General features: G+C 42.7%; 1 protein-coding gene across 1 annotated transcript in view; it reads left to right on the forward strand.

Moving 5' to 3' along the window:
* Positions 1 to 15,890, forward strand: part of LOC136579766 (estrogen-related receptor gamma-like) — a 34,970-nt gene extending 19,080 nt beyond the window's left edge. Inside the window, exons 4-7 of the mRNA XM_066579832.1 lie at positions 1,270 to 1,389; positions 1,482 to 1,643; positions 6,040 to 6,309; positions 15,196 to 15,890. Of these exons, the coding sequence (XP_066435929.1) occupies positions 1,270 to 1,389; positions 1,482 to 1,643; positions 6,040 to 6,309; positions 15,196 to 15,440 (797 nt within the window). The 3' untranslated portion in view covers positions 15,441 to 15,890. The remainder of the gene's footprint in view (positions 1 to 1,269; positions 1,390 to 1,481; positions 1,644 to 6,039; positions 6,310 to 15,195) is intronic.
* The last annotated feature ends 2,831 nt before the right edge of the window (positions 15,891 to 18,721 follow it).

Consider the following 18,721-nt stretch of genomic DNA (forward strand, 5'->3'; position numbering starts at 1 on the left):
AATATTTTTTATTTGATGCCTAGTTGTTTATGGCAACGATTAGGCTTTCTTATGGTACCATGACAGGGCCAGTTCCTTTTAATTTTGCGTTTTTATATAGAGAAAAATGGGCAGAAATAGTATGCAATTAAAATTTTTCTTTCGATTTCAGTGTAATAAATTTACAAAAAAAACCTGATTTATAAAAAAAAAAAAAAAAATCTCACACTCCCAATACCAAATATGTGTACTCCAATTAACTTATCATCAATACTTGATAACAATGTGGCTATATTTATTTTTGGTATTTCCTCTCATTAGCAGGTAATTCGGCTTGCTTTGACCACAACATGTATCACTTTTCATTGCTGAGAACTGGTCATTACAACTCCATCACCTCATTAGGGTTGAACTGACAAAGTGCTGACCCAATCTCTCTTTTCTGGCAGAATGCTATACAGCAAGATGTGCCACTAAAGTGGAGGACATATATACACTCTCCCCCCCCCCCCCCCCACTCCCCTCCGCTCTCCCCCACCTCCCCCCCGAGCACGCTCGGAGTAGAAGGCAGTTACTCGAGATGAGCAAGGCTCGCTCGAGTAAATTACCTTTAATGAGCGTGCTCACTCATCTCTAGTCAGAACCCCTTTAATGAATGAAGCTCTATAGCAAAAATTATTGTCTGCCCAAAATATATGCATTTATGTGAAGAAATATTTGTGTACCACCCTCCACATGTTACCGCAGTGTTTAATACATGGGTTCACTTTCACAAATTTTAAAAATTGTTCTAATTGGCATCATATCATGGAAAGTGCTCTGCCCAACATCCATGTGCTGCTTAACAGCATGGTAATATGGTGGTTAAATAACAATTTTTAGCACTTTGATAAAAGGGGACGACTTAATTTGATGTGGGGCTGTGGGTGACGGTTATTTTAGGGGGCAGTGTCTTTTAATACTACACCTATAGAGTTCAGATACATGCAGGGGCGTAGCTAAAGGCTCATGGGCCCGGGTGCAAAAGTTTATTTGGGGCCCCCCTACTTCTCTTAAAGCCCAAACGCAGAGGCGTAGCTTGAAGCTTCTGGGCCCCAATGCAAAACCTGTAACAGGGCCCCCAACTATAATGCTTTATTCATAGTACTGGGCTCCCTATATGGAGAAGAGAGGCCTTATGGGCCACTTAAGGGTCCTGGGCCCGGGTGTAACTGCATCCCCTGCATCCTCTATAGTTACGCCAGTGGATACATAATTTGTCTGATTAAATATGCAAAACTTTTGTTCTAGGTGTGAGGTTGGATCGAGTGCGAGGCGGTAGACAAAAGTACAGACGTCCAGTGGAGGTGGAGACTCCCGATCCCTGCTCTTACCTCATTGCTCACCATTCGTTCCAAGGAAAGAAGACAAGTAGGTTTTGTGGACACATGATTGAGTACATGTTGGGTCATGTACACTGTCACTATATGCTTACACCCTTATTCTCCTATCTCTCCTTACAGCAAACAAAGTAGTGTCTCACTTGGTATTGGTGGAGCCCGGGGAAGTATTTGCCAGCCCTGATCTTGACCTTCAAGACAGCGATCTGCGCACCCTGACCACTGTGTGTGAGCTTATCAACCGAGAGCTGCTTGTTACCATTGGATGGGCGAAGCATGTCCCAGGTACGGATTTGTGTAGATGCCAAATATCCCTAAACTTGACCTATCCCCACATAGTTAAGGGGTTTTTCAGGCAATTTTTATTGATGACCTATCCTCAGGTTAAGTCATCTATAGCTGATTGGCTGAGATCCGCTGCCGGGGACTCCGATTGATCAGCGCCCCAAACACAGGGTACATAGTGGAAGTAGATCACTCCAACCCCTGTGTAGTGCTGGTGCTATTAATTGTAGGACACCTTACTGTGAAGGTATTTTCACGTGTTCTTGATCTGACACGGATTTTGGCATGGACATAGGCATCGTATCTAATAATCCGCCGTCAATGAAGGGAAAGTGGGTTCTACAAACCCCAAACAAATGCATTGGAATTTTCTTTTTGCATTAATTTCAATCTATGATCCAAGACCATGTGTTCTAAGGCTATAATTGGTTGTGCCCAGGAAATTTGGGGACAACTTACATTGGACAGCACATGGACACCCTACATATTGCATGTGCTATTGTTGTCCATAAAACCAGACAAGAAAAGGACAGGCAGTGATATTTCTTTGGTCCGCCATGTAAACAAAATTGCCCATGCGATAAACCTAACAGGCTATTAGGGGACCGTGGGCTATCTGTGGATACACGGACAGCACCGGCCCCAAAATACTGCTGTCTCAATGAGCCCTTAGGCAGCCGCAGGAAATTCAAAGTGCCTTCAATTGCCTTATTGGTATCATCAAAGTGCACTTATGACTAAGGATAACTTCACATGGGGCATATTCACTGCCGACTCTCCACAATAGAAAATCGGCAATGAAAAAGCAGATTATCTGCAAGGTCCAAATCTACGTGATTTTTGTGGATTTGCTGTGGGTTTCAACCTTTGCAATCTAAATGATTATCTTCTATCAAAATACGCAAAAATTGATGTGTTGCGGATTTAGAATCTGCTTATTTCAAATACGTTGCGGATTTCGCTCCAAGTGGATGAGATTTAAAGCCTCTTGTCCACACGGCTTGTATGGGAAATGCTGCTGAGTTTCTGCAGCAAATTCCACCACGGAAATTCTGCAACATTTAAATCCCGTGTGAAAGCTGCCTCAGGCCATAGTCACAGGCAGCATATTTGGTGCAGAAATATTTGCACTTCTCTCCTTTTCTCTGATTAATTCCCCAAGGCTGACAAAGTTATCCATTAAGACATATTGTGGAATGTTAATGATGCAATTCCCTAATATAACCTTTTAATGTGGATTGTCACTTTAAGGGCTCATTCACACGGGCGTTTGTCTAGTCCATATTTGTTACTGACTCAATACGGACAGCACACGGACCCTTTAAAATAAATGTGTCTGTTCAGACGTGCAGGTTTTTTACGTGGACTCATGGTCTGTGTAAAAAACCCAAAAAACAATTAATCGCAGCATGTCCTATTACGGTTCACGGCCTAAAATCACCCCAGACAGTCTATGCAAATGTAAAAAAACACAGTGATCTCTGATGTTACATGGGTGTTCACTGTGTTTTTTTTTTACACATGTTGTCAAGAAATGGTGTAAAAAGGGATATGAATTGGGCCTTCTTGCCTTTGTTTTTCAAAAGAACAAAATAGCCGATATGTGGATATCACACAGACGTAAAGAAAACGCACAAGAAAACCGCATGCAGCATGAAATCAGTTAGGCCACTTTCACACGGCCGAGAAAATCAGACGAGATTTGTGGAGATGCACGAATATGAACCTATTCATTTGAATGAGGCCATACACATGAGCAATGTCTTTTCTTTCCCGCATCACGGCATGGGAAAAAAATTGCAGCATGTCTTATCTTTGGGCGTTCCCTCAGAACACCTCGCATCACCCATTGTTTTCCATGGGGCTGGCACAGGATTGCACGACGTGCACGCGAGTGTAATCAATGTGAGGTTTACCCATTGAAAACAATAGGAAACACTCAAATGATTTTAGTTTTGTCACAACCCACAAAAAATGGTGCGTAAACAAATCTGCAGTAAGCACAGATGCCAGTGCGTGCTCGCTGCATGTTTTATGCACCCATAGACTTTAATGGGCAATTTTAGTCCGCAAATACGGTCCAAAATCTGATATGCTGTGGTTCTTTTTACGCAATGGTCTGCGTAAAAAAAGCACGTTTCAATACACCACTTTACTTCGATGAGTCTGTGTGCTGTCCGTATCCAGTCAGTAAAGAATATGCACTCAATATGGCCTTAGACTTTGCTTGAGGTAAGGAATTAAAAGACAAGACATTATTTTACAGTATTTTATGGGCAGCCACAAACCAACCTTTTTGAAGAATAATTTTAGCTTTGCAAGTAAAACTCTAATCTCTTATGATAATTATTTGCCCGGCTGCATTCAGAACACTTGGCCTTAAAAAGCATCTGATAACCAAGACATTTTGTGGCAGCCTCCGACTCTCCTCCAAGTTGGGTTCTGTGCTATCGTCCCCGGCATCTATTGAGTGGCTGCAAGAAGGACACAGATTATCATCTCCAAATTAATGGTATTCAGGGTCCCTTCTCCAATTGTGACAAGGCGGAGCCCCCTCCTCCAGTGATAGCAATCTCCAATATTTCCCAATTAAATGGAGCACTCAATATATAAAGAAACAATTGTATTGCCGTAGTGTGAAAGAGACGGGTAATGGAGGCTGACACCACAAAGAGGAGCTAATTGAAAGGAAGGAGAGTGCGTGACAGGGCAGGAGGTTCAGGCTGATACTCGAAACAAAATGCACCCAGATTGCAGTGAAGGTTACTGGGAAAGGCGGAATCTGCTGCCCATCACAGATATAAACCTGTTTAAAGCAAATTAGCTCACATCAGCCAAAGCAGAGGCTCCTCCAGAAGAACGAGTGACCCATCTCCAGACGCAGTGTTTCGGGATTCCTGACGTTCCTTCATACAGAGCAGGGTACTAGTTGGTTGCATTAAATGCTTTAGATGCAGTTAAAATTGTCTGGGTATAGTTGGGTTGGTCTTTCTTTTTGGGAGTTTTCTCTGGTTTCCTTACCAGAGTTAATTTGCACACTTTTTCCCATGGAGCATTGCCTGAAAAATACGTGTCCATACACCCACTGGATCTCAGTGCCCCCTATAATGTGTTACTGCAAATACACAATTATATATGTCACGTCTTATTGAACCCCACTTAAAGGTCCTTTTACATGGCTCAACATGAGCTGTATAACTAGAGCCAATCAACGAGATCGGCACTCGTTTACCTGGTCTTCACATGAGACACTTCAGAATGTATGAGGCTTGAACTATGGTACTTAAGAATGTTTGTCTCCCATACAGTTTCCCGATCGTTGGCAGCATATTTCTCATGGGCGATGTGCTGTTGACAACAATGACTTTTTGGGCTGCACAAAAGATGTGATCAGCTAATTAACGATTGTGTCTCAAGAAAGCCACATGAGTTGTATTACCACTGTGACCAATGGTACACTATCCTACCAAAAGTATTTGGACCCCCCTATCAGTAGAATGGATTGTGTCCAATTAGCAAGTCACATTTCCTATACCATGCTACATCAGATGCAGAACCTTGGAGGTGTCAGCCATCATTTGTGTTGGGACCTGCATGCTATTAGGCAGACAGGTTACACCATTGCATACAAACCATCTGCAATGCATCGGCTCATCTGTAATGGTGCAAGAAGCATTGTCATTGGACAGTTGAGCAATGGAAGAATAAATCATGCAACTCCATCTTCAAATCGGATGGGTTTGGAAGATGCCTGGGGAAGGCCTTGTGTTGTGTCAACAGTTATGAACAGCAGAGGTCCTGTTATGGTCTGCGGATGTGTTATGTGGCATGGTCTCGGTCTGTTAGTTGTAGAAGAAAGAACCATGAACACAGAGGTGGACCTTGGTATTTCAGACAATAATGTGCTGCCAACAATGTGGTAATACTCTGGGAATGGTCAGCAATATTTCCAATAATACAACGCACCGTGTCACTATTCCATTGCTGTATTATGTTGGTTTGAGGATATGGATGTTCCACTATTGGACTGGCTGCACAGAGTCCCAACCTGAACCCTACTGAACATCTTTGGAATGAACTGGACGTCTGGTCAGAAAATATGAACATCATCTTTGAGAGAATTCATCAGATGTTTGCAGGATAAACGGTGGGAAATACTAGTTGAAGTGTAGTAGAAAGTATGCCATAGAGTATCTGAGGTCAGTAGGGCCAAAGGAGCCCCCAATAAGTATTGACCTACTACGTTTCCTCTTTGCTCAAGTGTCCAATTATTTTTGGTAGGGTAGTGTACTTATTAATGGGATGTTAAAAAATGCTGTTAACATGATATAGCAATGCTCTTACACATCATGTATCAATGTAACACACAATGTCTAAGTCTAACTGTACCTCTTAGGTTTTTCAGTCCTCTCCCTGGTGGATCAGATGGCACTATTGCAGAGTGCATGGATGGAGGTCCTGGTCCTGGGCATAGTCTATCGCTCATTACAGATGAATGACGAGCTGGCGGTGGCAGAGAACTTCTTGTTGGGCAGGGAACAGTGTCGAAGTTCAGGGCTTCTGAATCTCCATTCAGTTCTGCTTCAGCTAGTCAGGAAATATCGAAAGACAAAGCTGGACAAGGAAGAATTTGTCACCCTGAAGGCCATGGCCCTCGCTAACTCAGGTATTCATCACTCATCTGCCAGGGCCGATACATGACACAAGACAATGGGGAGGTTTCTAAAAACGTGAGCAAAGTGAGGCCTGTGCACATAACTGTATGAAAGACCTACTGCTGTATGGAAGTGCATACTGCACTTGTGAAATGCTGTATGGGGTTCCACTTGGGTACCAAAGCAATAACTGTTTTGCAACCAGTCGTCATTGCAAGGAATTTCATAGCTGCAATTTTTCAGTCTCCATAGACTCCTGTTTGGTAATTCTCCCACTCATGTTGCATCCTACAGAGCATGGCACAAAGGGAATATGTACCATGGGACTGCTATGGGGCCCCTGCAGTGAGGGACCAGGTTGGGTGCATTTCTTATTTCAATGGGTGGTGAGAACATGTCCAGGGATGCTCTCTAAACAGATCCTACAAACAAGGGTACGGGGATTTAATCCAAATATCACAGAAAAGAGAGAGAGAAAACAAGCACCAGGTTTTCCTGTTCCAGGTGGATAGGTGTGTGGTGGTATTTGCCAGGTCCACTTAAAGGGGTTCTCTGGGACATTTAGTATTGTTGACCAATCCTCAGGATAGGTCATCAGTAGTTGACTGGTGGGGTCTACTGTTTGGGATCCCTGCCAATCAGCGGATTGCTGGTCTCATTGTAAGTGCAGACAGCACTGTCAACATTATAGTGGCTCAGTTTGGTACTACAGCCACAGCTGCCACTAAATTGATCACGAACGGAGGAGCCCACTGATCAACTATAGATGACGAAGCCCGAGACTAGGTCATCAACAGTAAAAGTCCTGGAGAACCTCTTTAAAGGGGCTGTTTAAGTAAAAGAAATTATTCCCTATCTGCAGGATAGGAAGCAACTAGCTTAGTAGTTCTGACCACGGGGACCCCCACCGATCCTGAGAATGAGTATCCCACAGAGGTATGGGGACCACCAAAAGACCACATTAGCACCCTATTATGGCTCTGTATAACCCAGAACTGGTGACCTTAGTCCCTCATAGCAGTAGTTTTATTACTTGAAGCCCTTTTACACAGAACGTATTGTGTAATACATGATGGCGCAGAATCCTCCCAGAGCAGCTCTTCGTAGCAGATCTGTACTCTGGCTAATAGAGTAGGGCCATGAAGCGGAGGACTTTTTCCTGATTATGCTCAAAAAGGATTCCCATTTCTGCAAACCAAATGGGTATTTCCATTTCGATCAACATTTTTTTATTCTTCTCATCCGGCAGCCGTGGTTGGTGCACAAGCCTCTCTGGAGGTTTTTGTGCCCACTGCTCCGGCATCCTGGCTCCTAAGAACTTCTCTTACTATTCCCATACAGTCCTTCGGTGATCTGTGAGACCTGAGTCATGAGATGATCCCACTGACAGCTGTCACAGGCTCTTACAAATAGACAGCGCTATGTTATCGATGGCCGCCTCTTGGAGTCTGGCATGGCGAATCAATAATGTCCCGAGGTGTTTTGTGTGTGGGATGGATCGGAACAAAGGAGGGCAGGAAGGGGGGGCTTGCTCCTCGCAGAGTAAGCAAATGCTTTGAAGCCTGGAGCGATCCATGCAGCAAATGGATTTGCTTAATTTGGATTTGTGTCAGTTGCTTTATTTGGCTACAAACACTTTTTCTGTAGCTTTGGATTTCAGTTTGTAGTCATAATGATCTGAGCGGGATACAGAATGGATTCTGTCAGCAGCCCGATGTACAGATGTCCTACTCATGAGCGCCTAAGTGCCCTGTTACATTAACCCTTTCCTTACATGATGGAACACTTGTAGCAATTGTATCTTACCATCCACCTATATAAAGCGAATACATTTCGCAGCTAGTTGCAGTTGTTTTCAAGATCTCTCTTTTCAGTGAACCCAAACATCGCTGTTTAATTAAAACCAACACAGACTAATTACAGACAGTTTACCACAACTCTATACAATCTAGCTTTACTTGGGACAACCATCAACCGAAGAGTCGCTCAATATAGAGAATGTAAGCGACAGTTGCTCCATCTAAACACAACCACCGACTAGTGAACGAATTCTGGCTTATCACCCTGTTGATTTTGTTTCAGCTCACCTAAAAATAGTCGCTGGTTAATTAATTATATCGTCTGGTGTAAACAGGTAACCGTTTAACTAGCCAACAACTTTGCAGGGAGGTGAGCGCTTGTTTGGCGAGCGCCTCCAACCGAATGGCGGTTGGCTTTCACTCAGCTCTCATTGGTTCCCAAAAACATATAAGTACGTGCAAGTGATCCTCGACTGAACAGTCCCTGCTGGTCTCTAAAAGAACACTTTCTGCTACGGTCCCTGGTTGGCTATGGTCTTTGAAGATAGACCACAGCAGTGAGTGTACTGCTTTCCACTTGAAGACCGCTCGCACGTATCTTATGTGTGTTCAATGGACTTGGCAATCGATGAGCGTGCGATGGGAAGGGGTTGAAATTTCAAGTACACAGCAACCACAGAACCTCACGCCTCCTAGATGAATAATCATCACTTTGTGTAAAAGCTCTCGAACAGCAGTCATTCATACTCGTTAGCAACTATTCTGAGCAACTCTTCAGGTGATATGATTGTCCCGTGTAAAGGCACCCTAAGCAATGCTCTGTGAGCTGACTAATTCATAAGTACTAATCACTCTCAGGGCTCCTTCACACTGGCGATTGCAACTTTGCTCACAAGATATCTGAATGTCAGCGAAGCTTTTTCTTGTAAAAACATCGCTTCTGCTTGTGGTTTTCTTGCGCGTTTTTCTTGCGATAGACAATAGGCGTTTCTAATGATAAAATCGCATTGCACGAAAATTGTAAGTTCATGCTTTGCGATGTGATAAAAAGAGGCTCCTATAGGAAACATGGGAGATTTAAAAAAAAAAAAAAAAAATTGCAAAACGCAGAATGATGGACACGCTGCGATTTTTATTTTTTTTAACTCCACATTGCATGAGTGAAAACATCGCAAATGGGAATGAAACCATTGAAAATCATTGGTTTCATTACTTTGTATTTTCACTCACTCTTGCATCGTTTAAAAAAAATGTGTGATTTTCTCGCAAGTGTGAAGGCGCCCTCACGGCTTGATCTTTTGCTAGAATGTATTTGCGCAGGTGGTTTCAGTCATCCAGATGGCTCATCTCAGAGGATTGTTTAGCCTGGATGCAGCTGCAGAAAACAAAATCTGTTTTTCAGCCTCTAAATGTAACAATGTTTCCATTTACTGGCAGCAAACAGAGATCTTAAAAATAGTGATGAATTGAAACAAAGTATATTCTAAAGTTGCAGAACCTTTCATGAAAGATTAAGAGCCTATTCACACCTGCGTTTAGGGCTTCAATCACAATTTCGTTTATCTGTTCCGTTTTTGGAGCAGAAAAGCAGAATTCATATGGAAATAAATGGTTTTGATTTCAAGAGAATTTTTTTAAAAATTTTAAAAAGTAAATGGAACACTTTCATTTTGCCTCCATCCGGTTAGGTGTCCATTTTTCCCCAGGTACAAATGGCCCAGTCTGCAGGGCTATTTTTTCTGTAACAAAACGGAGCGGAAGCAAAACGAAAGTTAAAACGTGTATTTCTGTGTTAATTCCATTTTTCTGCTCAAAAAAGAGAACAGAGAAACAGTATTATGACTGAAGCCCTAACCACAGGTGTGAACGGCCCTGAGCTTTAGTTACTGGAAATGTCTTTAATAAATGGGTGCTCAGATCTCACTGAGGCGCTCTCTGCTCTTCTGACATGATTGTTTCAACAAATATTCGCATTCCCCATAAAACTACTACTCTGGTAATTCTGGAGCATCTTTGCTTAGAACTTCGTGTTATGCAGTTCCTCTGTTCTTCCTCCTGGAAATGCATGAATAAATTGACAGCTGGATGTTACCATCCCCCTTGTCAAAGGGGTGTGTTTCTTTATACTTTGATACTGTCCAATCAGTGCATGTCCACCCTACTGAATAATTATATTACTTGCAAGATCCTTAAAGGGAACCTGTCAGCTCCAACATGTTGTCCAAACTGCAGGCATGATGTTCTATAGCTGGAGGAGCCAAGCAGACTGATATAGTGTTTAATGGGGAAAGATTCAGTATAACTCTTGTTTTACTCATTCTGAGCTAAACAATCCAATGGGCGGTCCTATCAGTGATTGACAGCTGTGTATGACTGTACATACAGGGAAGGCTGTCAATCACTGATAGCTCCGCCCAATGGACTGTTCAGCTCAGAATGAGCAGAGATCTCAATGAATAAAATACAAGTTATACTGAATCTTTCCCATAAAACTATACAGTAGATCAGTCTGCTCAGCTCCTCCTGCTCTATGACATGATGCCTGCAGTTTGGACAGGTTGTTAAAGTTGACAGATCCTCTTTAAAGAGGTTTTCCCACAACTTAAAATTGGTTCACAACTACTCTGCCCTTCCTGGTTGCTGCTGACCAGGACATGTGCCTGCTGCTGCCAATCACTGGCCACAGCAATGACCTTCTATAGCCAGTGATTGGCTGCAGCAGGCACATGTAATGGTCAGCAGCAAGCGGGAAGAACAGAGTGGATGTGCAGGAATTTTAAGTTTAAAGGAGTTGTTCACAATCCCTTTTTATCCACAAAGTCATCCAATGATAAGTTGATCACTAGATCTTCTGCTGCTCGGACCCCCTGCAGTCGGCTGTAATCTGTGGCCCAACCAGGCAGTAGATGTTCTGTTTCACTGCAGCATCTCCATAGGGAAAATGAAGCATTACACAGTTCTTATTGAAGACTATGGGCTATGTGTGTAATGCCTGAACACGTTAAGTCCTCCAACACTACTGTATGTCATATGTTCCTACTCTACCTAATCAATGAGGGTTCTGAATGCCAGAATCCCCTAATAGGATGTATAGAACTGTTTTCTAAACCAGGCAATTTATTTAAAATGGGTTATCCAGGGTGGAGTCACATCATGACCTCACCTGATTTCCCATTTTTTCCCCCAGTGCAGCACTGACAATAATCTGGACATGTGATCGCTGCAGCTAATTACCAGCCAAAATGAGCTAGTGATTGGCTGCAGTTGTCACATGATGATGTCATCACTGCTGCAGGAAGTAAAGAGCAGTGGGGGACCAAGCAGCTGTAGAAAGGGAGCAATGGTGGATTGCTGTAGTTGTCTCTGGATCTTATTATCATACTCCAGTTTCTCTATGGAGAACAGACTACAATAAAACAGTTGATGGGCAGCAGGGAAGCCATACTGAATTTGTGAAATTCTCACAATTTTGCTATTCTGCTATAGGAAGTATATTAAAGAATTGGAGATAACACAATGTCCTACTATATGGTGAATACTGATGTACCTTTTAATAATCCGTAACATAATCAATGAACAGTATTTGTACAAATATATCGGACATATTAATATAAGGTAAATGTACACTGGAGAAATCAGGGTGCGGCCAATGGTCATCTGTGTTGCAGCTGTACGATTGTCTTACTGCAGGGGTGATTACCAAATGTACAACTACAAGACTAATCATCTCCTAATGAAATAATCCATCAACCGCATTGATTAGTGAATTCCTCATAGATCGCTCAGCTGTCCCCTCCTACTTATTACAAGAAAAGTGGGTGTAAAAGATTAAGTAACAAATAATGAAAGGGTAATAGGAAATGAAACGTGGAGGGAGGGTAAATGCAAATGTCATTTATCCTATGGAAGCAGGTGGGTGGTGGTACTATGGCGCGGCGCTGACAGGCAGAGGTAGCATATTTACAAAAATAACTTTACTTATAACTCACTCTATAGAAGGTTTTGACTACTTAAATGTTGCATATCATAACATTGGATACTATTGTGTCCTTGGAGCAACAGTCACCAAATGTAATTTATATGTTCTGGCGGCAGCATGTCACCTGACTGTTACAACTTTACTACACATAGAAAGTCAGACTAAAGCCCCATTGGAGCCATGTATCTGTACATTGCACAATGTTGTACACATCACATATTAACCATAAACCCCAAACTATATTCATGATTCTCAACTAACTACAGCCCCTTTTGGAAGATACTCCCCTAGTCTGTACTTGTTTGTCATAGTCTCTGTGTGTGCACATTAAAATGTTATTGGACTAGCTTTATGGCATCTGGATATACCGCAGTGTTGTCAAATCCCGGTCATGGCATTGTCTGCTTCTTCAGCGATTGAGTCCCCTGCAGGAAGGGAGTCTCCCATCTTCTTCCATGCGGCTTGTTTCTGTACTTTTTGGCCCCTAGGTTATCAGGCCCTTGAGCCATCTCCATTCAGCCATTTGTCATCGGGCTCTTTCGCCATCCTCAATTTCAGCCTTCGGTCATCAGAGCACTTTTTAGTCTTTTTTTTTTTTTTTTTTCTGCACTGCTCTTTCAGAAAAAGGGCAGTGCTTAGACCACAGCTCCCAACAGCTGCTGCCATGTACTCTGCAGCCTTCACACACTGCACTTCACAGTAGCTGTATTACCCTGCACTGCTGTGTGCAGCTAGCATTCTATATATATGGTGATAGAAGTTAAGAGAATCTTCGTACGGTGGGCCGAGCCTTATTTATTCTCTAACGTGGGGCAGTTCTTCTGGGTAGTTACATGCTAGCTACCCCACCGCCCTTATCACTAAGGAGCAGATACCCTATCTGCAGCCTTACACAAGGCTCCAACAAAATTGCACCTGCTGTGCTCCCTGCCACTTCCTTGCAGGGTAGCGGGGTTTCTAACCGATGCTGGCAAGCGCCCCTTCCAACAATCCCCTGTCCTCCTCCCAGCTGAATCCCAAGCCGGAGGGGGTGAAAAATGTAAAATATTATGGATCTGAATGCGGTGATGCAAATACAAATTTTTTAAAGTGGTTTTTATCGTAGAAAAAACTATTTAAATGTAACAGTGCTGTAATCATATTGACCCACAGAATGAAAAGTAGCATTTCATTTATACCATATGGTGAACGCTGTTAAAAAAAATAAAAATAAAAAATAAGGCAAAATGTATTTTTCCTATCCGCTCCAAAAAAGTTAATATAGGTTAACTATACACTGTTTGTACCCCAAAGTGGTACCATTGGAAGATACAAGAAAGCCTCATGGCTAGATCTACAAAAAAATGTAAAAATCTTATGGCTCTTGGAACGTAAAAAGTGGAACAGCAATGGCCCTGGAACTGGTCTTCTGCTGTTATATCCCATTCAAGCTAAGGAACGTATACTTATGTGTTTAGACACGTTAATTTGAGCACCAGTGTTGTATTCACCTGCAATTTTGCTTGACCATGCGTCGCGTGTTCATCAAAGAAAGACTACATTCAGACGAGCCAGTGCGATATTGAGCTGAGGAACCCAGCCAGATATCGCACTTGTAAACGTATGTTTTAGCCGCGGATGCGAGGCATTTTTCATGTAAAAAGGTCTTGCATCACTTCAGTGAAATTGCAATCCTCCGCCACTTTTTTTATGCGTGTAGGAGGTTCGGTGAGTGTTTCCCATTGATTTCAGGGTGACAGGTCTAATTTCCACACAGGGAAATTCCAATCGTAAAAGTAATCCTCAAGCTTAATAGTAATCATAGAATGGTAGAGTTGGAAGGGACCTCCAGGGTCATCTAGTCCAACCCCCCTGCTCATTGCAGGATCACTAAATCATCCCAGACAGATGTCTGTCCAGCCTTTGTTTGATCACTTCCATTGAAGGAGAACTCACCACCTCCTTTGGTAACCTGTTCCACTCATTGATCACCCTCACTGTCAGAAAGTTCTCTCTAATATCTAATCTGTGTCTCTTCCCTTTCAGTTTCATCCCATTGCTTCTAGTCTTTCCTTGTGCAAATGAGTATAGGGCTGATCCCTCTGCACTGACAACCCTTCAGATACTTGTAGACTGTTATTAAGTCTCCTCTCAGCCTTCTTTTTTGCAAGCTAAACATTCCCAGATCCTTTAACCGTTCCTCATAGGACATGATTTGCAGACTGTTCACCATCCTGGTAACTCTTCTCTGCACTTGCTCTAGTTTGTCCATGTCATTTTTGGATTGGGGTGCCCAGAACAGGACACAGTATTCGAGATGGGGTCTGACCAAGGAAGAGTAGAGGGGGATAATTACCTAATGTGATCTAGACTCTACGCTTCTCTTAATACATCCCAGAATTGTGTTTTCTTTTTTTGCTGCTGCATCACATTGTTGACAAATGTTGTCTGTGATCTATTAGGCTGGGTTCTTACAGGTCGGATTTCCAGCACAATTTTCGAGGATTGGCCACACCTTAAAAACGGCTGCAAAACAGCAGCTGCAGATTTTGGAGCGGCTTCGCCGCCTGCATTTCCGCCACGGCCATCTCTCCCCATAGAGAGGAGAGAGACTGCTGCAGAAAAAAAAAAAAAGAATTGACATGCTGGGTATTTAATTGCCACACCGTTTGTCTGCAACAGATCGGCCGCAGCGTTTTTGCAAAATCTAATCCACTTTGCTGGCTAATCCCAGAATTAGGAGCCGTGTGCGGAATTTCCATGCAGACAATCCGCACGGAAATTCTGCAGCAAATCTGTCCCGTGTGAACCCAGCTTTAGTATACCCAAGTCTTTTTCACAGGTGCTGCTGCTTAACTCCATTCCTCCTATTCTGTACGTGTTTTTTTCTTTTTTCTTGCCCAGATGTAGGACCTTGCATTTCTCCTTCTTAAATACCATTCTGTTAGTTAACGTCCATTTATTGCTTTAGTTTATTTTCTCATGTTCTCTGCTCTGTGTATATGGCCATATTTTCAGCCATCTTGTAGACTGTAGTAATGTAGCAAACAGGTAGAGACCCAATACTGACAAACTGATCTGTGATGATGATTCTTCTTCAAAAAAGTTCTTTCCAAGCTGATCATCTTTCTCTTATTCAGATTCTAGCAGCATTGAGAATGTGGAGTCTGTTCTAAACCTTCAAGACCGTCTACACGAGGCCCTACAGGACTACGAGAGGGAACATCATGCTGAGGATCCCCACCGATCTGGCAAACTTCTTATGACTTTGCCACTACTACGTCAGACCGCAAATGAAGCTGTTCGCACCTTTTGCCAGATCAGGCTGGAGGGGAGGATTCCCATGCACAAACTTTTCTTAGAAATGCTGGAGGCCAAGATGTGACTGTTCCGCATCCAAGAGCTCAAACCTTACATATGTGGACACCACACAGCAGCTTCTCAAGAACCTAAAAGTGTCAGTATCTGCAAACCTCGACTTTAGACTAACTATACTCACAGATTTCATGGCCATGCAAATATTGGACGATATGCTGATTTGGTTGGTGCTACACAAGAGCACAGTCCATCCACAGATACCTATCTGGACCATAGCAACCATGTATGGAACATGTCTTAGATAACAATAACTTCCACTGGATCATATACTCATTTCCTTGCATCTATAGCTAGATATGAGGTGTAGTATAGAAGTTATAGCACCATCGGGCTTCAAAGAACAAACCCTGTCTCGTACAAGAAGGATCTGAGGCTGTACCACCAACAACTTTACAAAAATGTGTTTTGTGTCTCATTAGGTTTCCATTTGTTGTCCATGCTCATTGTATGTTTCCAATACTGCAGTTTATATAATATATTGAAAGAAATTGTTTCTTGTAAAAGATTCATCAGTTCTGTTGTCATGTACAGAAAAAAAGTGTAAAATAGAAATAATGGTGCACAAGTTGAGACAAAAACATCTCGGCTTCAATGTCTATAGAGCTAAAAATGTTGGCTTCTTGTACAATTGTTATCTCTTTGCTCTTTGGCAGCAAATACATTGACAGTTGGTAAGACTACTGGCCAAAAATGAGCCAGGACCATGATGTAATAACTATTTTCAGTCTTAGCTTCTCACTGGTATCCAGAAAAATGTCACTGCCCACCCAACAGCAAAGAGGATGGCACCAACCAGAGGTGGGCCATGCTCTCTTCAAGACCCCATAGCAGCCGACTTTATACTATGTGCACACGTAAGGTACCTTTACACTGGGCTGCTAACTTTCAGAAAGTCGCTGAAGAGTACGAATAACAGTTGTTTGAGTGCTTTTATGTACAGAGTGCTTATTGCTCAAGAGTTGTTCGCCAAGACCTCATTCATAGGGGGATCTCCATGCAAGTTTGTTTGAAAGTCATTCAAATACAAACACCTGTGACTTTCCCTCAGATGACTTTTGAATGACGAGACACTATATTTTGGTGGCCGTGTTTACACAGAACACCTATCGTTTGCATTCTCTCTTTTGAGCGGTTATTCAGATGATAGTCCTTCTGAGTAAAGCCACTCTTAGTATCTGTTACTATGAATGGTTTTCCAACCTAAAGCTAATCGAGCTGGCTGACATCACAAAGAGGGAGAGGACCACTATGCACTGCAGCACCTGGCCACAAGGTACTGCAGATTAACAACAGGGAACCTTCTGCTTTACAGGTTGTTTTTTTCTCCACCTTGAGCTTGCCTTAGGACCATGTGTAGGGGTCTGACAGATGTACTACTCCAGTAGGCTGGCCAGTGGCTCCTGGGAGACTTGTACTTGAGGGGATCCTGTGGATAAGTAAGTGAGCTGAAGAATGTCCCAGCAATGAAGCATTCTGAGCTGTTCTGTTTCTGGAGATTCAAGAAAGCTGCTTTCAGTCCCCCTGTCTGGGGAGAAAGGAAACCCGAAGGAAGCGGTGCTCCAATTTTTATAAGTTGGTTTCCAGTCCCGTGAAAGGGTGCTATCATGAATGGGGGAAAAAAAACATACATAAAAAAATATACATATATATATTAAAGATAACCTTGACTATCTCTGTTACCCATTCCATTGATCTTACTTGAAAGAATAAGTAGCACATGCTCCAATAAAAGCCAATCTTTCAGACCTCCCCAAAAACTTAAGACCACCCTGTTCTCCTATGCTTAAATTCTAGCAAGGATTGGAAGAAAGGGAGACTTGAAATATAACACTTTGCTTCCTTGTCAGATACAAAGGCCTTGAAAAAACAAGTCTTGAAGAAGGACCTGCTTAAATATCCTCTACATTGTTCAGGATCTATAGTCATGGTATTAGGTGGAAATGGGATAAAAATGTGAAACTGTCTTGTTTGTCAAGCAGTTATGACCGATCTAGCCTATGTGCACCATCTTACTGGGGCAAAAGAAAAAAGGTGCATCCCTTTAATGAGTCAAATGTCATGCTACCCAATACAAAAACGTTGGTAACAATGGCCTATCACCAAGCAACCGCTATGATCCACTCTTAATGCGATTTTTTTCCGTGTGCTTGTGCCATGCAGTCGCATGCATCACACTAATCCATCTTCCCCAATGTTGTCCATCATCCATACAGACAACCAACCATGAACCCCCATTCTAGAGGTGGAACTTGAACCTCCGTTGCAAGATGTGTAACTGTTAAGCGTTATCTATAGTACTGGTCTCATCAGATGGGGCAGGGAGCCTTTTTTGGACCCCGTCAGGCTCCAAGATACAGGTGCGAACACAACTTCTGCCCCCCCTAGTTCCAATATTTCTATTGGAAACATTATAAATCTGCATATAAACATTTTCCTTTGAATGCAAATAAATAGAAGCAGAACAAAGGCAAAGCCAGGCAGAAGAGAACAAAGAGTTAAGAATCAGCGTGAAAACTGATAGAAAATCGAAAGCCCCAAATTAAGATGATGTGTTTGTTAATTAGTAGAGATCGTTACAGCCTGGTGCTAATCATTACTGGAGCTGGCGAGCATCAGATACTCTGGTGTGAGTGGAGGTGCATAATAACAATGTCTTTCCCATTCCAGAGCCGTGCTGGTGGGAGGTAATGAATAAATCTGAATGTTGATTAAACCTCTGCATTACTGCATGGCAGCACGATGCCACCTGTGGCTCTATAGCTGCTGTGAGACTACAACTCCCAGCATCCCCCGATGCCAGCAGGTTAACGAGATGTTTTACGATACCCTGGGCAGTGATGTAGTTAAATGTGTGCTTTACCTTTCACTTACATCACTAATTGTAAAGTAAAATCCCCTTAGGGTGCCACGACATGACGGCTAGTGGCGGCTATCAGCATTCACGGTTTTCAGATAATTGCTGGGTTGAACTTACAAGTGAGGTTCAGCAATTAGAGGCTAACCACATCGCTTTATGTTGCATCTGTTTTACGTATGGACTTCGGAAGTGTATTCCAGCCTGACTGCGGGCTCCAGACCCGAACTCCGGGTATCATATATTCATATAGCTGTAAATTGCTAGCAGCACTGTGTAGTAGTGCCCTTGGGGTAACTTCGCACAGAGCAGAAATGCAGTGTTGCTACATACAGTCTGTATTTGCTTTCGCCTTTCCACAACGGAAAATTGGCAGCGAATACAGGGATAATTTGTAATGGACAAATCTAAAGGGTACAAATTCTGCCATAGAT

Source organism: Eleutherodactylus coqui, chromosome 10 (genome assembly GCF_035609145.1).
Source record: "Eleutherodactylus coqui strain aEleCoq1 chromosome 10, aEleCoq1.hap1, whole genome shotgun sequence".
In the NCBI taxonomy this organism is placed as follows: domain Eukaryota; kingdom Metazoa; phylum Chordata; class Amphibia; order Anura; family Eleutherodactylidae; genus Eleutherodactylus; species Eleutherodactylus coqui.